The following is a 21,264-nucleotide window of genomic DNA, read 5'->3' as shown; positions in this document are numbered from 1 at the left end:
GGACATGAAAATGGTCCAATTCACACACTTATCAAGGGAACATCCCTGATCATTCCTTCTGCCTCTGATCTGGCAGATTCACTAAACACAAATGCTTTATTTGTAAATTATGTCTGAGTGTTGGAGTGTGCCCCATTAAAAAAAAAATCTAAAATGTGCCTTTTTGTTTGCTTAATAATCAATTTGTAATTATTTATACTTTTACTTTTTACTTTTGATAAAGTATATTTTTGCAATTACATTTACTTTTGACACATAAGTACATTTAAAACCAAATACTTTGAGACTTTCACTCAAGTAGTATTTTACTGGGTGACTTTCACTTTTACATGAGTCATTTTCTATTAAGGCATCTTTACTTTTACTCAAGTATGACAATTGGGTACGTTTTCCACCACTGCCCTGGTAAATTGAATCAAAACAGGACCTTTAAAATAGGAAGAAAATACCAAATCAAATCTATACAATAATGAACACGCCGCAGAAAGATGCCTTTCCCTGATAGGAGATGCTCTGGGGTTCAGGGAGTAAGAGAGAAACATGTTGAACACATCACTATTATAACTTGTTCATGTAGTACTTTCTGCTTTTAAAACCTTGCCTTTTACAGAGAGAATTTAAGTAAAAAAGGGCATCAGACAGGTTCAGTTCAGCCAGTTCTTTCCTCAACCCAGCTTTGTTACAGTGAGAGTCCGTGCTTAATAAGTACTGTTACAATGAGGCCCTCATAGGAGGAGCACCTGGCAGAGCAGCAGGAAACCTCTCCTGGGCGTCTACTTCACTAGCAGTAGCACAGCTAGCCTAACCTCCTGCACCAACACTGGACTTCACATCCTCTGCTACATTACAAACCACTGACTGCTGCTGCAGTCATAATTAGGCCAAGGACAGAGAGCGGAAATGAGCGCAGCTGGAGAGTCGAGGGGGTACCATCAACTATTCCATAAACAAACTGACTGAACCATAGCCCTAGCCCTATGATGTGATCTAACCCCAGAGCCCCTTCTTTCAGTTGTCATGGCGAATGTATATATTTGGGCTGCTGGACGGACAGGAGCCACGGTTGTGACAGAGCTCCCAAAATATGTGGAACCAAGTTTATCTTTTGTAGACGATTTTATCATAATAAAAACACATTTTAACTATGTTTTAAAGTGAAATATTTAGAGGTTGGCAATGGCAACTGATCAAAACAGCCAAATTGGGAATTTCCTCGATGACTCTACAGTGACACCTGGTGCCCTCTCATATCCATGAAGGTGGTGGACTCCATTTAAACCCTGTGGTGAGAAGCACCTCCAATCCTGATATGCAAGGCTACCATGAAGCTGACTAATGTCAAATAATCAAATACTGAATCATGACATAACTGAATAAGAATTGTTGATTGTTGAACAAGGATTAGGCAGTATAAATCATGTAAGTTAACATACACTGAGTGGACAAAACATTAAATTAAGAACACCTTCCTAATATTGAGTTACACCCCCGCTTTTGCCCTCAGAACAGCCTCACTTCGTCGGGGCATGGACTCTACAACGTGTCAAAAGCATTTCACAGGTATGCTGGCCCATATTGACTCCAATGCTTCCCACAGTTGTGTCAAGTTGGCTGGATGTCCTTTGGGTGGTGGACCATTCTTGATACACAAAACTGTTGAGTTCTTGACACAAACCGCTGCGCCTAGGACCTACTACCATACCCCGTTCAAAGGCACTTAAATCTTTTATCTTGCCCATTCACCCTCTGAATGGCACACATACACAATCCATTTCTATATTGTCTCAAGGCTTAACAATCATTCTTTAACCTGCCTCATTCCCTTCATTTACACGGATTGAAGTGGATTTAACAAATTACATCAATAAGGAATCATAGCTTCCACCTGGATTCACCTGGCCAGTCTATGACATGGAAAGTGCAAGTGTATGTTTTGTACACTTAGTGTTTATTGTTACGTTACCGTGTTAGGCTATACTTGACATGAAAAAAAAGCAAGCCACCAGATGTATTTATCAAAAGCATAAGGATAGCTCTGGATTAAATATATGAATGTTCACAGGCATGATGAGTACATTTACTCCTGGATCTTAGTCCTGGATCGTTCAGTGTCCGTCTCTTCATATTCAAGGTTAACCATTTCCGTAGGTATCGGAGTTGAAGCTAGAGGGTGGAGGGGATGGCTGGGACCCTGAAGACCTGTGCCCTTTGTCCTAAGAGCTCCTACCTGGCCTCTCTAGGGATCCTAGACCTCCTTCAGCATCTCTCTCTGGACATAAGCCAAATTCATTATCCTCTCCTTGACAGTCTGTAGAATCACATGGAGATTAGGAAGATTATCTGAGAATATATTGCATATATGGACACTTCTGATGTACAAATGTACATACATTTTAAAAAGTAGCAGATGAATGATGATACAATAACAAATATAAACGTTAAAAACTGAGAATCATCCTATAAGGTATTGATATACTCACCACTGTCGTTTGAAGCTGTGTCATGAAGGTACATCATGGAGTTCTGAGGAGCGATGGTGCCCTTGTTGCCTGGATCCACATCACTTAGGTAATCTCCATCTAGGAGCTTAAAAAACATGTCAGATCAGTTTCAAATGCAGGGACAAATTTTGGTTTTGATTGGTTCACACTTAGTGTGTTGGCTAGCTTTGAGAGATGTAGAGTCGAACAATTACTTGGTGCAAGGGGTTTTGACAGCTGAGGTTGGATCTGCTACAGAACTTGAAGGAACTGTTTGACACCAATGAGTTAAGGCACTTGGATATGGAGGCCAGTGGACCACCACCATGGCCACACCACATCCCATCCACACATTCCAGGCAGCGCCACACAGCTGGACCTGCAATGCACACACATCTTCCTCAACAACATTCTTTGCAATCTTTCTCTCTATTGGCATCACACTGAAAAACATATACAAGTTTGTTACAAATGAGCAGTTCTTTGATCACCTTGATCCATTCGAAGCCAAATCTACAAATCTGTAAGTCTCTTTGTGACAGCATGACACAGCGTCCTGGCTTGCATACAATATGCAGCCTAGAGCTCCAGTGTGTTACCTTTGGACAGAGGGCTCCTTGGGTCGTGATGGAGCATGGCCTTTGGGATGGGGTAGAAACCAAAGCCTATCTGGCTGACAGTCATGTCCTCTGGGGGAAATGGCTTCTCTCTGGGTGGAAGGTTGTGCTTCCTCCACAGATAGGTCTGTCTTCTCAGACTATCCCAGTCAATGCCACCCCCACCAGTCTAGAGTAAGAGCCATGAAGGCAGAAGAAAAAGGAAATAGAGCTAAAATAGAGCTAAAAAAAAAAACTCAACCAAAACAACAACATGGGTTGCCAGATTTACCTTATTCAAGTGTAACACTCTACAAAAATATATATATTTTCAACTAAACTAGCGGTTCCTCACTTCATTTCCACCCAACAACAGGACATTACAATAGACAAGTGTTGTCTAAAATAAGTAGCATACATCCCAGACAGTGTATTTGGCAATAATTCAGTTAAGTTTAAACTCTTCATTTATTTATCAACAGCTGAGCAGGAATTTGTTCCAATCTTCCTGGACTAAAGATTGGCTGTTCGAGGAAGTACGTGACTACTGACCACTCCCTACACGAGATGCTGAAAACAGAAAATAAACAGTTATAAAACCAGGCAGAAAAGCTGAGTGTAATAGGAGCTATCGGTGCCTGCATCTCCAGAACCAATGCCCAGTCTCACTCTCCCGTGACTCTCCCTCACTGTGGAGCCAAAGCAGGGTTTTCCCCCTCTCTCAACCACTCAGCAAGCCTGATGAGTATGGATTGAAAGGCAGCAACATGCTTCATGGCTGTTGGTTACATGTAAATTAAACAGCACTGGAGCCAGGCCTTTTAATGATCAGACAGACCAGTCATACTCAGAGCAGAGAATCATTATGTAAAAGGAGAATGCCATGGGACAGTAGTATGATAGTATGTGTGACCTTGCTGTCCAGTTTGTACTTGTATGTTGAGAGGTCCTGCTGGGTGTGTCTTCTCAGTACCCTGTCCCTGACACTGTGGAACACCACAGGTTTGTTCCTGAGGAGGAAAGCACTGGGGATCCTGGGTGCTGGGGGAGGGTGTGGGCTGGTATGAGCCTGGGTCTGGGCCTCCTCCTCCTCCCTCTTAGGGTCAGTGTCTGTGTCCGGCTTGGCCAGGGCAAGGTCTGTTGGGTGGACAGTTTGCTGTGCCACTGGGGAGCTCAACCCATGCTCACTTCTCGGCTTTGACGTCAATGTTGTCAGCTGGAACGGCACCCTCTTCCGCACATTCTTGGACTCTTGGACTTCAATTCTTGGATTTCTGTTCTATAATATACAAGAAAGACTAGTAAATGTAACTGGTTAACGAAATAGGCCTATTCTTTAACACTAATGTAATACAAAGACAAATAACCTGCCACATACAATTTATGAAAGCCGTGTAAATATGGTACTCACAATTTTTGAGGTTTTTAAGGACGGAAGGCAAATGAGCTCCTTGACAGGTACATAGGGAGATTTAGGCCTGTGATCAAAAAAGGCCATTTGCATATCTGCCAAGTTTAACGCCTAAAAAGGTAATAGGCCTACAACATAAAAAGTACAGCACAAGGTGACTGAGAATGATGAAAAATAAAGATACAATCAACATCAAATACAATAAATCAAGTGACCTGTTTGGGGCTTGGCACTGCGGGATGTGTTGGGGATTGGGTACCCACATCACTAGGGAGCCAGAGCCCCATGATGCACTGGAACAGCTGGCCAACTGATTGATCTGAGCTGTGCTGAGCTGCAATAATACCCACAACAAACATTACACTGGATCAACTATACTTCAATTAATATTACTCACCATGGAAAAGTATAGCCTACAAAAACTCCATCTTTGGTTTTCAACAAAGTGTGTAAGACAAAGTCAGTAAGCCTTGCGTCTGACTTTAGGCCTACTGTCTCTGTGTAACTGTGACGAACCTTTACTTCCTTGCGTTGTTTATTATGAGGAATCTGGTCAACAGAGTTTAACCCTGGAACGTGAAGGTCTGTACTGCAAAGAAGAATTAGAGAGTAGGACGACCCCTATGTAAATCCATTGTTTAAACTTCAACTATAAATGATAACTCTGTTCTCTGTTTCAGAATACTGAATGGCAATATACTATATTGACTTATTGGGCTATTACTAACCTTGTGTTATGCTCCCGCTGCTGGACTTGTGACTGGCTGGAGAGAAGAGTTAGAGAGGCATCTGTGGCAAAATTCTCCTTGCTACGCGTCTTGTAAAGCAGCTTCCCTTTAGGGGTCTTTTGGCCCTCAGTCCACTCCGATACATTAACCACACTAAGGGTTGGAAACTCTTCCACTGAACAGCAAGAACAGCACTGTTAATCCACTTTGACATATGGTCCATATGAGACAGCAGCTGCTCAATGCATTTTGCAGTACTGCTGTGTGTTTGAATGAGAGGAGAGAAATTGAATTGCAATACATGACTGCCTACCATCTACAGGGGCTCTGCCCCCATCTGATGTTCTTGGCCTTATGTAGTGTGGGACGCCTTTGGCAATGCGCTGCTCCGACTCCCAGCAGCAAGGATGAGCGCACGTCGCCCAGAAACAGTGTGTCTCATCCAAAACCTCTCTGGCAAGGCTGCCCATGGACTACACCGGAGTGAGAGAATGCAATCATGTAGCTTTTCCTGTAGTACATATACTGTTAGCCATCTAATGTCCATACCAGCATACCACTTAGAATTCATTCCCAATAATAGCTAGCTACATTGGTTCAATCTATGTAGCTAATGTGCTATTGTGAATATTATAACGGAGAAGCACCTGGCCTTGTGATCTGTCTGTTTCTCGTCAATTGGAAGGAAACTACTTTTTTTAAAGAGAAACTTAGTGTACTAGTAGTTAGCTAGCCAGCCATTTCTACAGTAACGTTAACTCTGCAATACTTATTGAGCAGAACCCCCAATCCGAGTGCAACGCATACGTACCTCGTGTAGGGCAACCTAGTTAACGGAATAACTATGCTAGGCTAATTTAGCCAAATCAAAATAAACGTCGCTAGTCAACAACTCTGCTAGCTAGCTACCCAGGAAGAGCCAACTGTCAGAATTTGCGTTGCCAGGCAACGGCGAGACACTTCCATACTAGTCTCCACCTGCTCGTCAGTTTTTACACCAAAACCAATCCTCCGTTGGAGGATGCTCTGCACAGCCTTTCATACCCATTACTATTTTTAGGTATACTTTATATGGTGTTATGGTAAATGTGTCAACACCAAATTATGATCCAGTTTTTTCGATGTATTTTTAAACGTTTTAATTGCAGTAATTATGCTATATTCTAGCAGTATCAGCATTCATTGATTGCATGTCGTTGGTTTGATTATGGATGTCATACCAAAATGATGCAGAAATCTCTCTGGTGCAATATCTTGTGGAAATACAAGAAGAATAAAAAAATATTTTTTATATATGTTTTTTTATTTTCTGGAATGAATCTCAGCAAACATTTTTAAAAATTAGATGTTCTTGAAGCATCAAGCCCTCATTATTAATACACAACAGCCTTGTAACCCTGACAACAAGCAAACAGACATCTTAAATCAAATCAGATAAATGAACATCAAGCTACAGTAGTTAAAATACCCTAGACCATCATTTTAGTCTCGAAGACCCAATGAAAACAACAAATTACAGGGCTAACAGATGGATTGACTTTGATTGCATGGGGGTGATTTCTGGTGGATTTCAGACTTAATTGATCAAAGGTGGCTTTCATGCAACAGCAATCAGGTCAGCCCTACAGATCTCAACATGGCACACAGATCTTTAACCGCAGTGTTCAGGGCAGTCTGACAGGACGTCCTTCTCACTCACATTGTTCAGAGTTCCCTTATCTCAGACAGAGACTGAGTTCACTACATGTTCATCCAGGTATAGTCTCTTCTAGGACAGTGGAAATCATCTCTAGAGGATGGCCTTCAAGACTAATAAGACTTATCACTGCAGTTGTTGCTCAGCCCAGCCAGTCAAGATCTTCATCCTCTTCATCGCCAAACAGAGGGGCTGGGGGAGGTCGCCCCTTCAAGCTCTTAGAAAACATGGGGAAAGTATATCAAATGTGAGTTGTGTTCCGTAATCCTATGCTGACCAACCACAAAAAAAAGTATGAGACTGTTTGGAAATGAATGAAGTAATTCAGAACAAGTTCCTGTCATAGACATTCAACAGCAGAGGAACCTGCCACTGAATTATATCTTGAAACCAGCTTTATGTTACCTGATGTACTATTCAGTAGGCCATGTAACAGACTAACTTTACTGACAAACAAGGGGAACAGAAGCAGTGTGTATAAATCTGAGAGAACTGGTGTGGCTCTACTGATCCTTCCTCACCAGCTCATCATCATCCTCCTCCTCAGTGGGGGGTGGTGGTGGGGGTTTGGTTGGGGCTGTGCTCTGGAAAAATGTCTCCTTTCCATTTTCCTCTCCTACTCCCTCAGTCAGACTGAGAGAATAGAACACACAAGTGAGAATGGACATAGAATAGAGCAAGGAGGGAGAGCAGGGGGGAGATAGAAGGCAGAGAGAGGTGCAGGAATTCATGCATATTAGCAAGGGACAACAGACTTATTATGAACATAGATAAGGCTCAGTTGAATGAGACTGGGTTGTGTAGTTCACTGGTCTCTCTAGAAAACTCACCTTACTTTCCCAGGACTGTCATGCAGAGGGCTTGGTGGAGGTGGGGGCTGGGTTGGAGGACCTGTGGCTTTGGGGCTAGTTATTTCCAGTTCACCCATGGGACCCTCAATAGTCGCACTCACTTTCTTCACCTCTGGGGTAATTACATCACCTTCTAACAGACATCCCTGTCCCATCTCAGAGGGCAGATTCTCCTCAGGGTTTATGTCAGTGGGTTCCGAAGCCTCGGTGGTGTTCTCTCCCAGTGGCTCGGGAGATGTTGGTCGTGGCTGGGTTGAGTGTGATTGCTGCTCTGGTTCTGTGTGGATGTCTGACGCTAGCTCCACCTTAGTCGGCTTCTCGGTCTCTGGTTCTGCCTCCAGACGAGCCCTCTCCTGCACATCTCTGGGGTCTCCCTCCCTCTGCCCAACGGCCTCACTAGGCTGCTCTGACTCTACCCTCTGCTCCTCCTCTCCATTCACATGGACATCCTGTGGTGGTCCCTTCTCTCGAAGCTTCACGTCACTGACCTCCACCACCTCTTCACTCCGTTGGGACGAAGGTCTCTCAGTAACGTTGAGCAGTTGCAACGTAACACTCTGAAGGGTCAAACACCAACATTAATTCACCCAAATCCCTTTCAGTCCATCTCCATTGTGAATAACACAGTAAGATATAAGTCTCGATAATTGTCAAGCAGAGATGCAGTACCTTTATGGTGTTGACGATTATACTGAGCACAGCGCTGCCTGTGTAGGTCTCATGTAGGTCAAACTCCCCTCTCAGAGAGTGGAACACTCCGTTCATCACACGCTTCACCTGCCAGGGCACACAGGGCTAGGATCAAACCATGAAGTACAGGTAAGACAGACACTCAGCTGTGAAACATGTCTGTGTCCTTCTCACCTCCCCTGCAGTGTCCTCTTGGCCCATTTGCTCTGCCAGCCTCCTTTCCAGCTCAGCCACTCGCCCCTCAAGCTTCTGTTTCATAGCTGATGACTGCTCCTCCAGGCCTGAATACTGAAAGAGAGGAGAACGAGAGAAAAGGAGAGAAAGAATGTGGGTGTGAGAGAAAGAGGACTTCATTATGATATGGAGAGAGTTAGCTGCTAATGCTAGACTAACATGTAAACACATCAGTACCTTTTCTTGTAGGACCTGCAGCTTCTCGTCCTGTACCTGCTGCTGTAGCAGGCCCTGCTCCTCTGAGTCCCTGGACTGCTTCAGAGCTGAGAACTGTGAGAATGCGTTAGAACCACTAAACTCTCACAGATTAAGCTACACAAGTAATTTCCCAGCCTTAGAACTTGGAATTCCATTGCTGTATAACAACAGTAACAAATCCCCTTAATACATACTTTTATATTGTGTGGCTAACTCAGGAGTCCAAAGGGGCATCAGGAGAGAGAAAGCTTTGTATACGGTATAATATGGGTTAGGCTGTTGACCTTTTCCTGTAGCTGGGTCAGTCTCTGCTCCAGTGTGTCCCGTTGCTCTACCAGTTCAGCCATCTGACGCCCCTGCTGCTCCTTGGCTGCGGCCAACGCCCGCTCACACTTCCCCTTCCACTCCTCCTCCAGCTCCGCTTGCAGCTGGGCTAGCTGGAACACACACGCAGTCAGCCGCACACGCACAATTACTCTTCACCCTCTCCCCATAGACATATTATTATACCCTGTACAGTACCTGTTCTGAGGCCGCCTGACCAGTGCTGGTCCTGGCCTTGCGGAGCTGTGTCTTTAGACTGTCCATGTCCTGCTGGCTGCTCCTCCTCAGCTCCTCCATCTCCTCATCACACCGCTGCCTCTCCGCCTGCCACTTCCTCTTCCTGTCTGACAGCGTCTAAGAGAAGAAAGATGAAGCTACACTTAGACACCGATCTAATTTCAGTTTTAGGTCCTTTTCCCACGCTATTGGTGAAGGTTATGGTATAGGAGTGAAGAGAACTGCGATCTGTAAGCTGATCCTAGATCTGTGCCTTTTGGCAATTTCTAGCAGAGACGTAAGCGTTGGAGACTAAATCTAAAAATTACGTTTTAATCTCACGTGCACAAGTACATGGTTACGATTTCTGGGCCTTTCTTTCACACTGCCTGATATAGAGGTCCTGGATGGCAGGGAGCTCAGCCCCAGTAATGTACTGGGCTGTCCGCACCACCCTCTATAGCGCCAGGCAATTAAGTGCAGTGCTGTTGCCATACCAAGCAGTGATGCAGCCAGTCAAGATGCTCTCAAGGGTGCAGCTGTAGAACCTTTTTTGAGGATTTGAGGGCCCATGCCAAACCTTTTCAACCTCCCGAGGGGGAAGAGGCGCTGTGCGCGTGGACCATTTGAAGTCCTTAGTGATTTGGACATAGAGGAAATTGAAGCTCTAGACCCGCTCCACTACAGCCCCGTCGATGTGGATGAGGGCATGATTGCCATCTCATTTCCTGTAGTCCACGATCAGCTCCTTGGTCTTACTGACATTGAGGGAGAGGTTGTTGTCCCGGCACCACAGTGCCAGGTCACTGATCTCCTCCCTGTAGGCTGTCTCATCGTCGCCAGTGACCTACCACCGTTGGGTCATCAGAAAATGGAGTGTGGAGTGCAATTGAGACTCCGTCGTCTATGCATCTGTTGGGGAGGTATGCAAGTTGGAGTGTGTCTAGGATGATGGAGTTGATGTGTGCCATAACCTGCCTTTCCAAGCACTTCGTGATGACAGATGTGAGCACTACAGGGTGGTAGTCATTGTGGCATGAAGCCTTAGAGTTCTTGGGAACAGGAATGATGGTGGTCATCTTAAAACATTACAGACTGGGAGAAGGAGAGGTTGGAAATTACCGTGAAGATGCCTGCCAACTGATCTGCGCACATTCTGAAAACACGCCCTGGAATACCATCATGACCAGCGCCCTTGCGAGAAAACAGCCCACAGACACTGTGCCATACTCACTCGTTCCAGACTTTCTTTGTCAATCTTCAGGTCCTGCAACTCCTCCTCCATGTTGTTAACTCTGAGCTCCATCTCTTTGCGTTTCTGCTTCTCTGTACGGTACTGGGCCTGGCCTCGCTCTGACGTCTCCTTTAGCTCTACTCACACCAACATAAACACACTCTCACTGACACCTTTCTAACCAATTTAAAAGAAAAACATTGTGTTTATAGCACATCATTATGTAAGAGTAGTGCAAACCTTCCAGTTGGGTCTCTAAGGAGGAGATGCGTGTGCAGTGTGTGTCACTGTCCTGCAGGGCAGAGGTCAGTTTGCTCTGCAGCTCTGCAGCCCTCTGCTGGTGAGACGTGGCCTCCTGCTGCAGCTGGGACACCCGCGCTGTACACGTAGCCAGCTCCTCTGTCAGACGCACCTGAGCGACAGAGACAAGTACTGTTAGTCAGTGGTGTTGTCGGTCTATACAATACACACTCCAATGTCAGGCTGTGTCCCAATAACCTAAACTAACGTATTTCCTTCACGATCACTAATCTGACTGGAAATAAATCAAGATGTTGGGAACTGTCCGTGTCCAGTCCTTTATCCAGTGGTCATAAAGGAAAGGCGACGAGGAAAGGAGGCCATCTCAGAGTTTTGGGACACAGCCATAGACAGTGCGAGCGGACAGTGGTGATGGTGATTGGCTGGACGTGATGAGTGAGAGACAGAGTTAACATGGAGCATGACAGCATGATCCTGTGGGAAGAAGATGACTGGTGAATTATGATGACTGATGAGGAGGAAAGGGCTGAAGAAAAAAAATGAAAAGTCAGCAAAAAGGGGGACGGGAAGGAGGATGAGTGGAGGAAGGTAGAGCGAGAGCTAACAGGCTCACCTGGCCCAAGCACAGGTCCTGAGGCCGTGCATGCTGGAAAGAGAGAGCAGTCACTACTAAAAGGTCCTGAGAGGAACACAGCAGGACAAATAGCCAGGAGCTTGCAGCAGTCATTCTGTTAGTCTAGTCCCCAGACAAAAACAACACTAATATCCATAAAGCCATGTTAGATACAGTAATAGAGCCGTTAAGTCAAGTGAGAATAATGAGCCCTGGCTGTGAGAGTATAAGAGAAGGTTAGTTCCTCCTTGCAGGGTGATGACAGTATATACAGAAGAAGTACGGTAGGGTGGTGGTACTGTGATCTACCTTATCCTGCTCAGCCTGCAGCACCCGGACCTGGTTGTGTTCACTGGAGGACTTCAGGGAATCATTCCTCTGCTCCATCAGCAGGTTACTCTGCTCCATGTACCTGGACAACAACAAAAGAGACAAGCCTGGCTGGACACGCAGAGAAAATCAACAGCTGTGTCTGAAATTGGTATGTGAATATGGTGCCATTTTAGATCCCCCAATGTTAACTTCTGCATCAATGTCTGTGTCTTACCTCTGGTTCTGGTTGATGAGCTCCCCAATCTTGTGGTTCTGCTCCTCTACACGTGAGCTCTTCTCATAGACATCCTTCTTTAAAGATTCATTTTCCTGTACAGTAAATATAGTGAGATACATTGAGAGAAAAAAAACATGTAGACATTTTACTAAAGTGTTATTAGGGAATTAAATCCCTAACACCCCCAACCAGACTATACCTGAATGATTCTTTGGATGTTGTGCATAATCATGGATGTTTCCATATTAACACTGGGCATAGCCAATGAGTGGCCTCCTTGCCTCTGAAGGTCGTCAACCTGTCAAATTGATGAGAAATGAAAAACTGATGTCATACTGAAGGTGGAAATGTCTGATACAGAAAGAGAAATAATAATAATATTGCTGACCTTTGACGCCAACTGGTCCACTTTATCGGCCACTTTGCCGACAGCCAATCGGATCTCAGTGTTGTGCTGCCGAGCTTCAGTCATGAGGAAGGAAGTGACCTCTCCAGTACCTCCCATGTATGGCACTGTCTGAGTGGGGTAAATCTGGCCCATTTGTTGAAGTTGAGAGGGAGCCATAGAGGACTGTGGGTAGGCATAAGGCTATGAAAAAACATAACAGACTGATTCAATGACGCAACAGAGAATGGAGGAAGATTTGTTAGAAAGGAGGTTAGCCTTTAAGTCAGCTCTGCAGCCAATACAAAATAGCATGGAAATTAGTTTAAATGTTTGACAGTTGAACGATGAAAATGACATTTGTCATTCTCACCTGAAAGGCATGGGCGGAGCCTGGCATCACAGGCTGCGGAGCAGCAGTTGTCATAGCGACAGGCATCAAGGCAGAGGGTGGTGCCCCATGAGGGTAGGAAAGCACTGTAGGAAAAATACACATTATGTACAAACTGAGAAATTACACCCAGGGCATCAACAAACATTGACACACTGAAAAGAAAGTTTTATAGCAAATCAGTCTAAATGAGTCTTAAAAAAACTGATATTAGACAATTTATTGGCCAGCTAAACATGGAGAGTGATGACTCCAGCAGAGGTTATGGGAGAGCTCACCTTGCACTGGAGCTTGGGGAGCAGGGGAGATCTGCACAGGAGAGGGAGCAGCAGGACGCTCCTTCAGTCTGGACACACTGGGGTCCTGAAGGAAGACACTGGTTATATCTAGCATCATTATATCAGCTCATATTCTGTAGGTGCAGCGATGTGAAAATACAATCCCTTGGACCCTCCATCTCACCTCCATCTCAGAGTCACTGGAGTCTGGCTGAGAGGAGGGCCCTGCCATGAAGGGCAACATGGGCTGGCCCATCTTGGCCATGCGAGAGATCAGCTTGGCTTTGGTGGCATCTGGATTCTGGCGCCATGGGAAGATTAAGGAGTAGGTTATACCTCATCAGCCTGATAGGGCTTGGGTTACAAACAAGTCAGCTTTGAACATTTTATATTAAAGTCTAATGTTACTCAGAAGAGAAAGCGCTCACTGTCAACTGTTCACTGATGGAATTCGACTTTGCCCGAAGTAGTGGTTCCCTGAAAACGAGAGGGTGAAAACAATGAAAGAAGGACAAAGACAAGCAATGAGCTGGGAGAGATGGTTATGAGTGTTCAGGAAAGCCTGTACTCTTACCCTGGTCTCCCGGGGCTTGTAGAAGGGGGCTGAGCGGGCCCTGCTGGAAGGTCCGGGCCCAAGTTCTCCATACTGGGGGCAGGTGAGGGGGCAGCAGAGTCCCGAGACCCAGCACTGGCACGGTCAGACACACTGTCCTTTGCCAACTTCAACTGAGGACACAATAGAAGAGCATGAGGAGACAAAGAAACTCATCAAATGCGACTTTTGGCTTAATGTTATCGGACAGTCCCATTTGAGAGATGCTGGACATCCTACCCGTCGTAGCTCTGCCTCAAAGATAAGTGTGCAGTCTGCTGGGACGCAGTTGGCCACTCCTTGGGAGCCGTCTCCCAGACTGGGGGGTATCACCACGAGACGCCGGCCTGACTTCCTCATACCCAGCATGCCCTCCTCCCAGCCCTGGCAATTAGAAAGGAGAGTGAGGAAGCTGTAAGTTCCACATGTCCCTACTATTCTTCTTGAGAACAGAAGCTGCGCCTATACAACCCAATTGACTCACCCATAGGACATCAATGACTCACCTTCATCACTTTTCCAGCGCCAAGTTTCAGTCGTAGTAGCTTGTCTTTGTTCAGGTTGGAGTCAAACACCTGAAACAATAGTTTAATATTACAAGACCACTGCTGTACCACTACATCCCAGGGCAAAGAGGACATACAGCAATGTGCAAAGCGCTGGTCTCTAATGGCACAATAAACAAAGCGATATCTTACCTGTCCGATGGCATGGTTTTGCAGGAGCCATCCTGTGTATGCAACCTCCAGGGAGTCTCCATTCTCAACACCCTGCCCCTCCCCTAGTGTCAGGTCCTGCACCACCACCATATCTAAGGAGGGGGCGCTGTTCACTTTTGCCAAACACACCTAAATCAAAGACAAGTTGCCAATTCAATCACTTTTATATCAGTATTAAATTAATCAAACTCAGAGTCCATCTGCTGTCCTTCACCTCTTTACAAAAGTCCACGGCAGCTTTGTCTGTGTCAAACATCAGGGACCAGTTCTGACGCTGGTCGTCATAAAAAGTGCAGTAGTTGCTGGGCTGAACCTGCAGAAGACAATGGGAAAGAGTAAGAGCTGAGATTCTTTAAGTGAAGCCAACTGGCTCGCTCCTCACTTGCTCAGATTCTTCTGACACAAACTCACTGTGAAGACGAACCCAACATGAATCGTGGCCGCAGTCACTTGTTTCTGTTGACTGGCGTACAGCAAGAGTTTGTACTACGAAAAAACAGACAGGGAACTTTTACGTCATTGTTAGCAAACGTGCATGATGATGAGCATGTTCAAAGAGACAGAAATCATTAACATTTAAAAAAATAAAAGCACATCTCTGCTCACACCTCTTTGGTTGTGTGGTTACCCAGGACTGCAGCTCCAAGCTTTCCTTGTTTCTGATACTGTCCATTAAGACTAAACAAAAAGATGCACCATCAATTATGGAGTAAGTCATGAACTCAAAACAAATGAATGGGTCTTGTCACAGGACCAACAGGGCGGCATTTCAAGTCATTTGTACAGTTTAAAGATACTCACTATTTGAAAGCATGGATAGCTGTAGCCAATAATACTGCAGGAGCACCAGGAGGGCCAGTGGGTTTCTGGGCAGGAGGTCCTGGAAATTAAAACATGCTCTATTGTCAGTAAACAATCTCAGTTTCACCTGGTCATGTTAACCTAACATTGGTCATATTTCCTTCCATTGCTAAAATTGTTTTTACCTGGATTCAAGGTCTTCCTAGGCTGTTTAGGGGCTGTATATTGGAAGGATTCATTCCCCTGACTAGGTGCTTGGTCCAGTCCAAAAAGTGATGCCAGCTTTGCCCTGAAATAACACAGCAGGGATCATCAACTATATTCAGCCACAAGCTGATCTTTGTCTTGGGCGGATGGTCTAGGAGGCGGAGCATACAGTGCATTCAGACCCCGTCACTTTTTACACATTTTATTTTACATTACAACCTTATCCTAAAATGTATAAAAATAGATGTTCCTCAATCTACACAGAATACAGTGTAATGACAAAGCGAACAGGTTTAGAAATGTTTGCATATGTATAAAAAATATATATAATTTCTTTAGTTTTTTAAAATGTATTTACAAACATATTCACACCCTTTGCTAAGAGACTCGAAATTGAACTCAGGTGCATCCTGTTTCCATTGATCATCCTTAAGATGTTTCTACAGCTTGGAGTCCACTTGTGGTAAACTCAATTGATTGGACATGATTTGGAAAGACACACACGTCTATATAAGTTGACAGTGCATGTCAGAGCAAAAACCAAGCCATGCGGTAGAAGGAATTGTCTGTAGAGCTCCGAGACAGGATTGTGTCGAGGCACAGATCTGGGGAAGGATACCAAAACATTTCTACAGCATTGAAGGTCCCCAAGAACACAGTGGCCTCCATTCTTAAATGGAAGAAATTTGAAACCACCAAGACTCTTCCAACTATCTCTGCAGCACTCCACCAATCAGGCCTTTATGGTAGAGTGGACAGACTGAAGCCACTCCTCAGTAAAAGGCACATGACAGCCTGCTTGGAGTTTTCCAAATGGCACCTAAGGAACTCTCAGACCATGAGAAAAAAGATTCTCTGGTATGGTGAAACCAAGACTGAACTCTTTGGCTTGAATGCCAAGCGTCATGTCTCGAGGAAACCAGGCACCGCTCATCACCTGGCCAATACCATCCCTACATTGAAGCATGGTGGTGGCAGCATTATACTGTGGGAATGTTTCAGCGGCAATGACTGGGAGACTAGTCAAGATCAAGGGGAAGTTGAACAGAGCAAAATAAAGAGATCCTTGATGAAAACCTGTTCACCTTCCAACAGGACAACGACCCTAAGCACACAGCCAAGACAATGCAGGAGTGGCTTTGTGAAAAGTCTCTGAATGTCCTTGAGTGGCCCAGCCTGAGCTCGGACTTGAACCTGATCAAACATCTCTGGAGAGACCTGAACATAGCTGTGCAGCGACGCTCCCCATCCAACTTGACAGAGCTTGAGATGATCTGCAGAGAAGAATGGGAGAAACTCCCCAAATACAGGTGTAACCAAGCTTGTAGCGTCATACCCAGAAGACTTGAGGCTGTAAACGCTGCCAAAGGTGCTTCAACAAAGTACTGGGTAAAGGGTCTGAAAATGTGATATTAGTTGTCTAGAAATTTGCAAAAATGTAATTATGGGGTATTGTGTGTTGATGGATTTGTGGAAAAAAAGTTTATTCATTTTAGAATAAGGCTGTAAAATCACAAAATGTGGAACAATTGAAGGGGTCTGAATGCTTTCTGCATGTACTGTAATTACAACTCATTTGTAGACTGCAAATTGACCACAAGAAGCCCAAACAATTTCTAAACTTGCTTACATTTGTATAGAATCACATCTCGTTACAATGTGTGGGAATACTTTGAAACAGATTTCCAAAAGTAAAATCACTTGGAGCTGATTTGCAGTCTCATGTCCAACAAGTAAAAAATAAAATTAACACTCAAAACTTGGGGTACCAAATTATTATTAGCATTATTTATTTTTTTAAATCACCCGCAGGCTGCGAGATGGGGAACCCAGACATAGAGCAAGTGTTATTTCTGTAAGCCCATAATCTGCAGAAGCCCTATTAGTGTACCGTAATGAGGTAGGTCTACTACACTCTCCTAAGTCAAATTCAAAACAGATAAACACATATGTTCTATAGAGACAAAAAACAGCTCATTGGATAAAAAGCTAACGCTATTCTGTCAATTCAGTTGTTGCCATTTCATTGTCAACAATTTTCTTGCTTACCGTTCCTGATTTCAGCTGACAACAAATTGAAGTGAAAAATGTATTTATATTGAGCACAGAGAACAAAAGCCCTATGCCTGGTTTATACAGCCACCACACACTGTATATCAAGCCCCATGCCTGGTTTATACAGCCACCACACACTGTATATCAAGACCCATGCCTGGTTTATACAGCCACCACACACTGTATATCAACCACACACTGTATATCCCCATGCCTGGTTTATACAGTATATCAAGACCCATGCCTGGTTTACAGCACTGTATATCAAGACCCATGCCTGGTTTATACAGCCACCACACACTGTATATCAAGTCCCATGCCTGGTTTATACAGCCACCACACACTGTATATCAAGCCCCATGCCTGGTTTATTAAACAGCCACCACACACTGTATATCAAGACCCATGCCTGGTTTATACAGCCACCACACACTGTATATCAAGACCCATGCCTGGTTTATACAGCCACCACACACTGTATATCAAGCCCCATGCCTGGTTTATTAAACAGCCACCACACACTGTATATCAAGACCCATGCCCACACAACAGAGAAAAGCTGCTCTTATGAGCCCTTTCATCTGAAAAAGACTGAGGATTTCCAAATCCCAAAGCAACTGCATCCAACAAGTGAAAATGCAAAAATTACTTGTTCATGTAAATAAGTCAAGTAGCCCATTTCCACATTTAACAGTTTGTTGAATGAAAGATGAAAACAACCTACATTCACAGTTGTGTTTTATCACAGCAGCTCTTACTACGATATAATAAATCATACACACTAGAATAGCTTACATCATCAGGTATTGCACCATCATCTCTAACGATATGTTGCCATAACTGAAGTGTAAATACATCACAAGAACATTTACATGCTTTCCAGCAGAAGAACCATATCACAAATTCAAACCATGACCTTCCTCAACTGCCACAGACAGACCACAAGCGGCAAATTAATGCTTTGTTCAATATTGAGATGAAAAACATTAGGTTTCATTTGAACTTTTCCCTCCAGAGCAGGGCCATACTGACCCTTGGATCTCCCTCCAAAGGTAGTCATTATCCCTCAGAGCAGAAGACATTGTAGGCACCTGTAGGTCGGGGTCTTTGTTGCTGACGACTGCTGGTGAAGAGTAGCCCGTTTAGCCACTTGTAAGAGACAGGCATGGGCCACAGACAGGCATGGGCCACCCAACAACACACTAAGTTTCAGTGTTGCCACTCTTAGCAATGCCCTCCTCTCCTTTCCCCAATGTCTTGCTCACCAATGCAGTCACACCACCATGGCAGATTTGACACCATATCACTGGAAGAGCTGTGGTGCTCTGGCTACGTCTGCAGTCCAGTTTGCTGAGATGATGTGAAGGAGCAGGCAGCCCTCGCCCTACTGGCCCTAACTAGCAGCATGTGAGAGGAATTAGGAGCCACAGCCCTAGCCTCCCCCTCCTCCACTGCTTTTGGCCCAGACAAGCTTTATTCCTCCAAATCATATTATCTGAATGAACAATGCCCCACTAACCAGGAAATGTTAGAGAGCAAAACAACATGCCCTAGTTGGCAGCTACCCTGCATTGTTCAAGTGACTGAATAGATATGAACTTCAGATGAGACATAGCAGACCTATTAATTCAGCAACTGTGGTACCAAACCTCTTGAACTGAAATCGGGCTCACAGCCAAATGGAAAAACATATTGGGGTGAAATCAAACTACCCAAAACATAGGATATAGCAAATACCGTGACCTGCAACTGAACCAGTTGCATGAGACACCTACTGTACATGCAAATCCAATGCATTACTGTCTATGGGTGAGAGGTGGAGGACAAAGCCTGTCTCAGAACACAGGGCTCTAACTGGGGATGCGCGAAGTGTAAGGCGAGGTTACGCTTTCCTTCGATTTATATTGTGCAAGGTACTAGCTCTAGCTAGACTAGCTCAATTCCGTAAAATCAGATCGTATTGGTCACATACACATGATTAGCAGATGTTATTGCGAGTGTAGCGAAATGCTTGTGCTTCTAGTTCCGACAGTGCAGCAATATCAACAAGTAATCTAACAATGTACCACACTATGTGTGAATGGGCTTGACTACCTCAAATTGTTGTAGTGAATTCAGGGGGTAGTTGGCTACAGTGTCAATCAAAATGATTTCGCAGCTAGCCATTTTCAATAGCATCGGTGCAGTTGTCGTCTGTGGGAGCAGTACCTAGCTAGCTCTGTGAAAATTATAGCCCAACCTACATCAAATCAGGAAGTGTCTAAAAAAAGCAAACAAGCAAGATATCTTAGCATCCATTAGCTACAAAATAAGCACAGCTTCATGTCAAAGAAAAATGGTTTAGCTAGATTGGTATTAGCCAGTTAGCCTGAAAGAAAGCAAACTCACCCTCCAGTAGGCGACAGAAAATCACCATCCTCGTCATCAGCGGCAAACATTTTGAATGTATTTTCTTTCGTGTAGCAATAATTACTTCTCAAATATTATGATTTTCTTGGGTTGATAAATATAATACTTATTGAGAAATAACAACGCTCGGACACCAACTAATCTCTCTTCCTGTTTCTTATGATCATCAGCTGACATATCACCTGATCCATGGTACTGTGAATTGTTCTGCTCCGGGGTAATGGCCTTATTGGAGGAGGTGCCGAGATGGCAGCTTGAACGTACCCTTTTTTTTTACCGAGCTCCGTACCACACTTCAGAAAGATTGTGAAAAAAAACAAGTTTACAGTCATTACTATTTTTATTTGTTCAAGATATAAGACTTTTACTGTTACTTAAATAATAATTGGATTATTTATTTCGGCATGTCTATACAAAGTCGTGACAAAAATAGAAAGGAAGAAGTTTGCCGTTCTATTGCTAATCAACAAGAGACAAACGTGCTTATGGACAACTGCCATAACCACGCTTGGCCTATGGATAATATCATGCTTTCGAATGCTGTTGAAGATGACGAATTCCCCTCTTTACCGGTTACTCAGTGCAAACCTCCACCCTCCAAAAAAAACAACATGAACTCTGACATAGTGGCCACCCTCTCCTTACTCATCAACCCCAGGTCTGACGCCATTGAGAAAAGGTTGGCACGAACACCATGGTTATCGAAGGCTTGAAAAAGACTAGAGTTTGATTGTGGTGAAATCAAGGATGTGAAAACCAGAGTGGCATAAGTTGAAAAAAGTGTGGAAAAGAACAACAATGTCTACCATAGACGTCTCACTGATCTGGAACAATGCACAAGAGGATGGAACCTGAGACTCTACGGCTTGCCAGATGTGGAGAATGAAGATGTGCGAGGAGAGGCTATCCGCATCTGCAGAGAATAACAAAGTTGGTGATACCATCGACGTTGTGCATCGCCTCGGCAAGAAGCAACAGCGAAACGATTCAAGACCAAGAGGTATCATCATCATCCTCTTCACTGCCAGAGTCTACAGGGATGCTGTCTAGAAAGCTGCTAGGAAGAACGCCTTCCTTCAGAGCCATGGTATGCGTTTCGCCGAGCATCTCAGCCCGGAGGACAAAGAAAGAAGGAACAAGTTGTGGCCAACGATCAAGATAGCACGAAGTGAGGGAAAGGATGCTTACTTCGTCGGAGAACGAGGCTTCATCAACGGTTCAGAAATCCATATTCCTCCCTAAAATCTCACCAGAAGGAACAGGTTGATGGTTTCAGCCATGGTATTCTCATTTTCCTTATGTTGTTTACCTAACAAGCATCGGGTGGCTATTTTTCAGGAATACT

The 21,264-nt window shown here is 44.5% G+C and overlaps 2 protein-coding genes across 6 annotated transcripts; both read right to left on the bottom strand.

Moving 5' to 3' along the window:
* Positions 1-1,364: 1,364 nt before the first annotated feature.
* On the bottom strand, positions 1,365-6,156 carry LOC135539536 (uncharacterized). 3 transcript variants are annotated; one of them, XM_064965477.1, is made up of 11 exons: positions 6,027-6,156; positions 5,529-5,726; positions 5,216-5,390; positions 5,004-5,076; positions 4,703-4,821; positions 4,488-4,554; positions 3,990-4,355; positions 3,080-3,266; positions 2,696-2,859; positions 2,481-2,586; positions 1,365-2,308 (listed from the first exon to the last, which is right to left on the bottom strand). In XM_064965477.1, the coding sequence occupies exons 2-11, from the start codon at positions 5,683-5,685 to the stop codon at positions 2,214-2,216; spliced, it is 1,509 nt and encodes a 502-aa protein (XP_064821549.1). In that variant the 5' UTR covers positions 5,686-5,726; positions 6,027-6,156; the 3' UTR covers positions 1,365-2,213. The 3 variants fall into 3 exon arrangements, with proteins under 3 accessions (XP_064821549.1, XP_064821542.1, XP_064821558.1); XM_064965470.1 differs by having other exon boundaries at positions 5,529-5,688; XM_064965486.1 differs by lacking the exon at positions 4,488-4,554 and having other exon boundaries at positions 3,990-4,350; positions 5,529-5,688.
* Positions 6,157-6,482: 326 nt separating this feature from the next.
* fkbp15b (FKBP prolyl isomerase family member 15b) lies at positions 6,483-20,139 on the bottom strand. Of its 3 annotated transcripts, none has more exons than XM_064965451.1 (29): positions 19,899-20,139; positions 15,434-15,537; positions 15,249-15,327; positions 15,056-15,125; positions 14,859-14,933; positions 14,662-14,760; positions 14,427-14,576; positions 14,235-14,303; positions 13,969-14,112; positions 13,711-13,862; positions 13,565-13,613; positions 13,321-13,437; positions 13,137-13,221; positions 12,841-12,944; positions 12,471-12,653; positions 12,282-12,380; positions 12,080-12,174; positions 11,842-11,944; positions 11,533-11,565; positions 10,899-11,070; positions 10,659-10,795; positions 9,407-9,562; positions 9,169-9,321; positions 8,864-8,956; positions 8,627-8,740; positions 8,432-8,539; positions 7,742-8,319; positions 7,433-7,544; positions 6,483-7,128 (listed from the first exon to the last, which is right to left on the bottom strand). In XM_064965451.1, the coding sequence occupies exons 1-29, from the start codon at positions 19,946-19,948 to the stop codon at positions 7,054-7,056; spliced, it is 3,558 nt and encodes a 1,185-aa protein (XP_064821523.1). In that variant the 5' UTR covers positions 19,949-20,139; the 3' UTR covers positions 6,483-7,053. The 3 variants fall into 3 exon arrangements, with proteins under 3 accessions (XP_064821523.1, XP_064821513.1, XP_064821531.1); XM_064965441.1 differs by having other exon boundaries at positions 12,471-12,671; positions 19,899-20,138; XM_064965459.1 differs by lacking the exon at positions 11,533-11,565 and having other exon boundaries at positions 12,471-12,671; positions 19,899-20,137.
* Between the last annotated feature and the right edge of the window lie 1,125 nt (positions 20,140-21,264).

Source organism: Oncorhynchus masou, chromosome 1 (assembly GCF_036934945.1).
Source record: "Oncorhynchus masou masou isolate Uvic2021 chromosome 1, UVic_Omas_1.1, whole genome shotgun sequence".
Lineage (NCBI taxonomy): Eukaryota > Metazoa > Chordata > Actinopteri > Salmoniformes > Salmonidae > Oncorhynchus > Oncorhynchus masou.
This window is presented reverse-complemented; position numbering and strand designations above follow the sequence as displayed.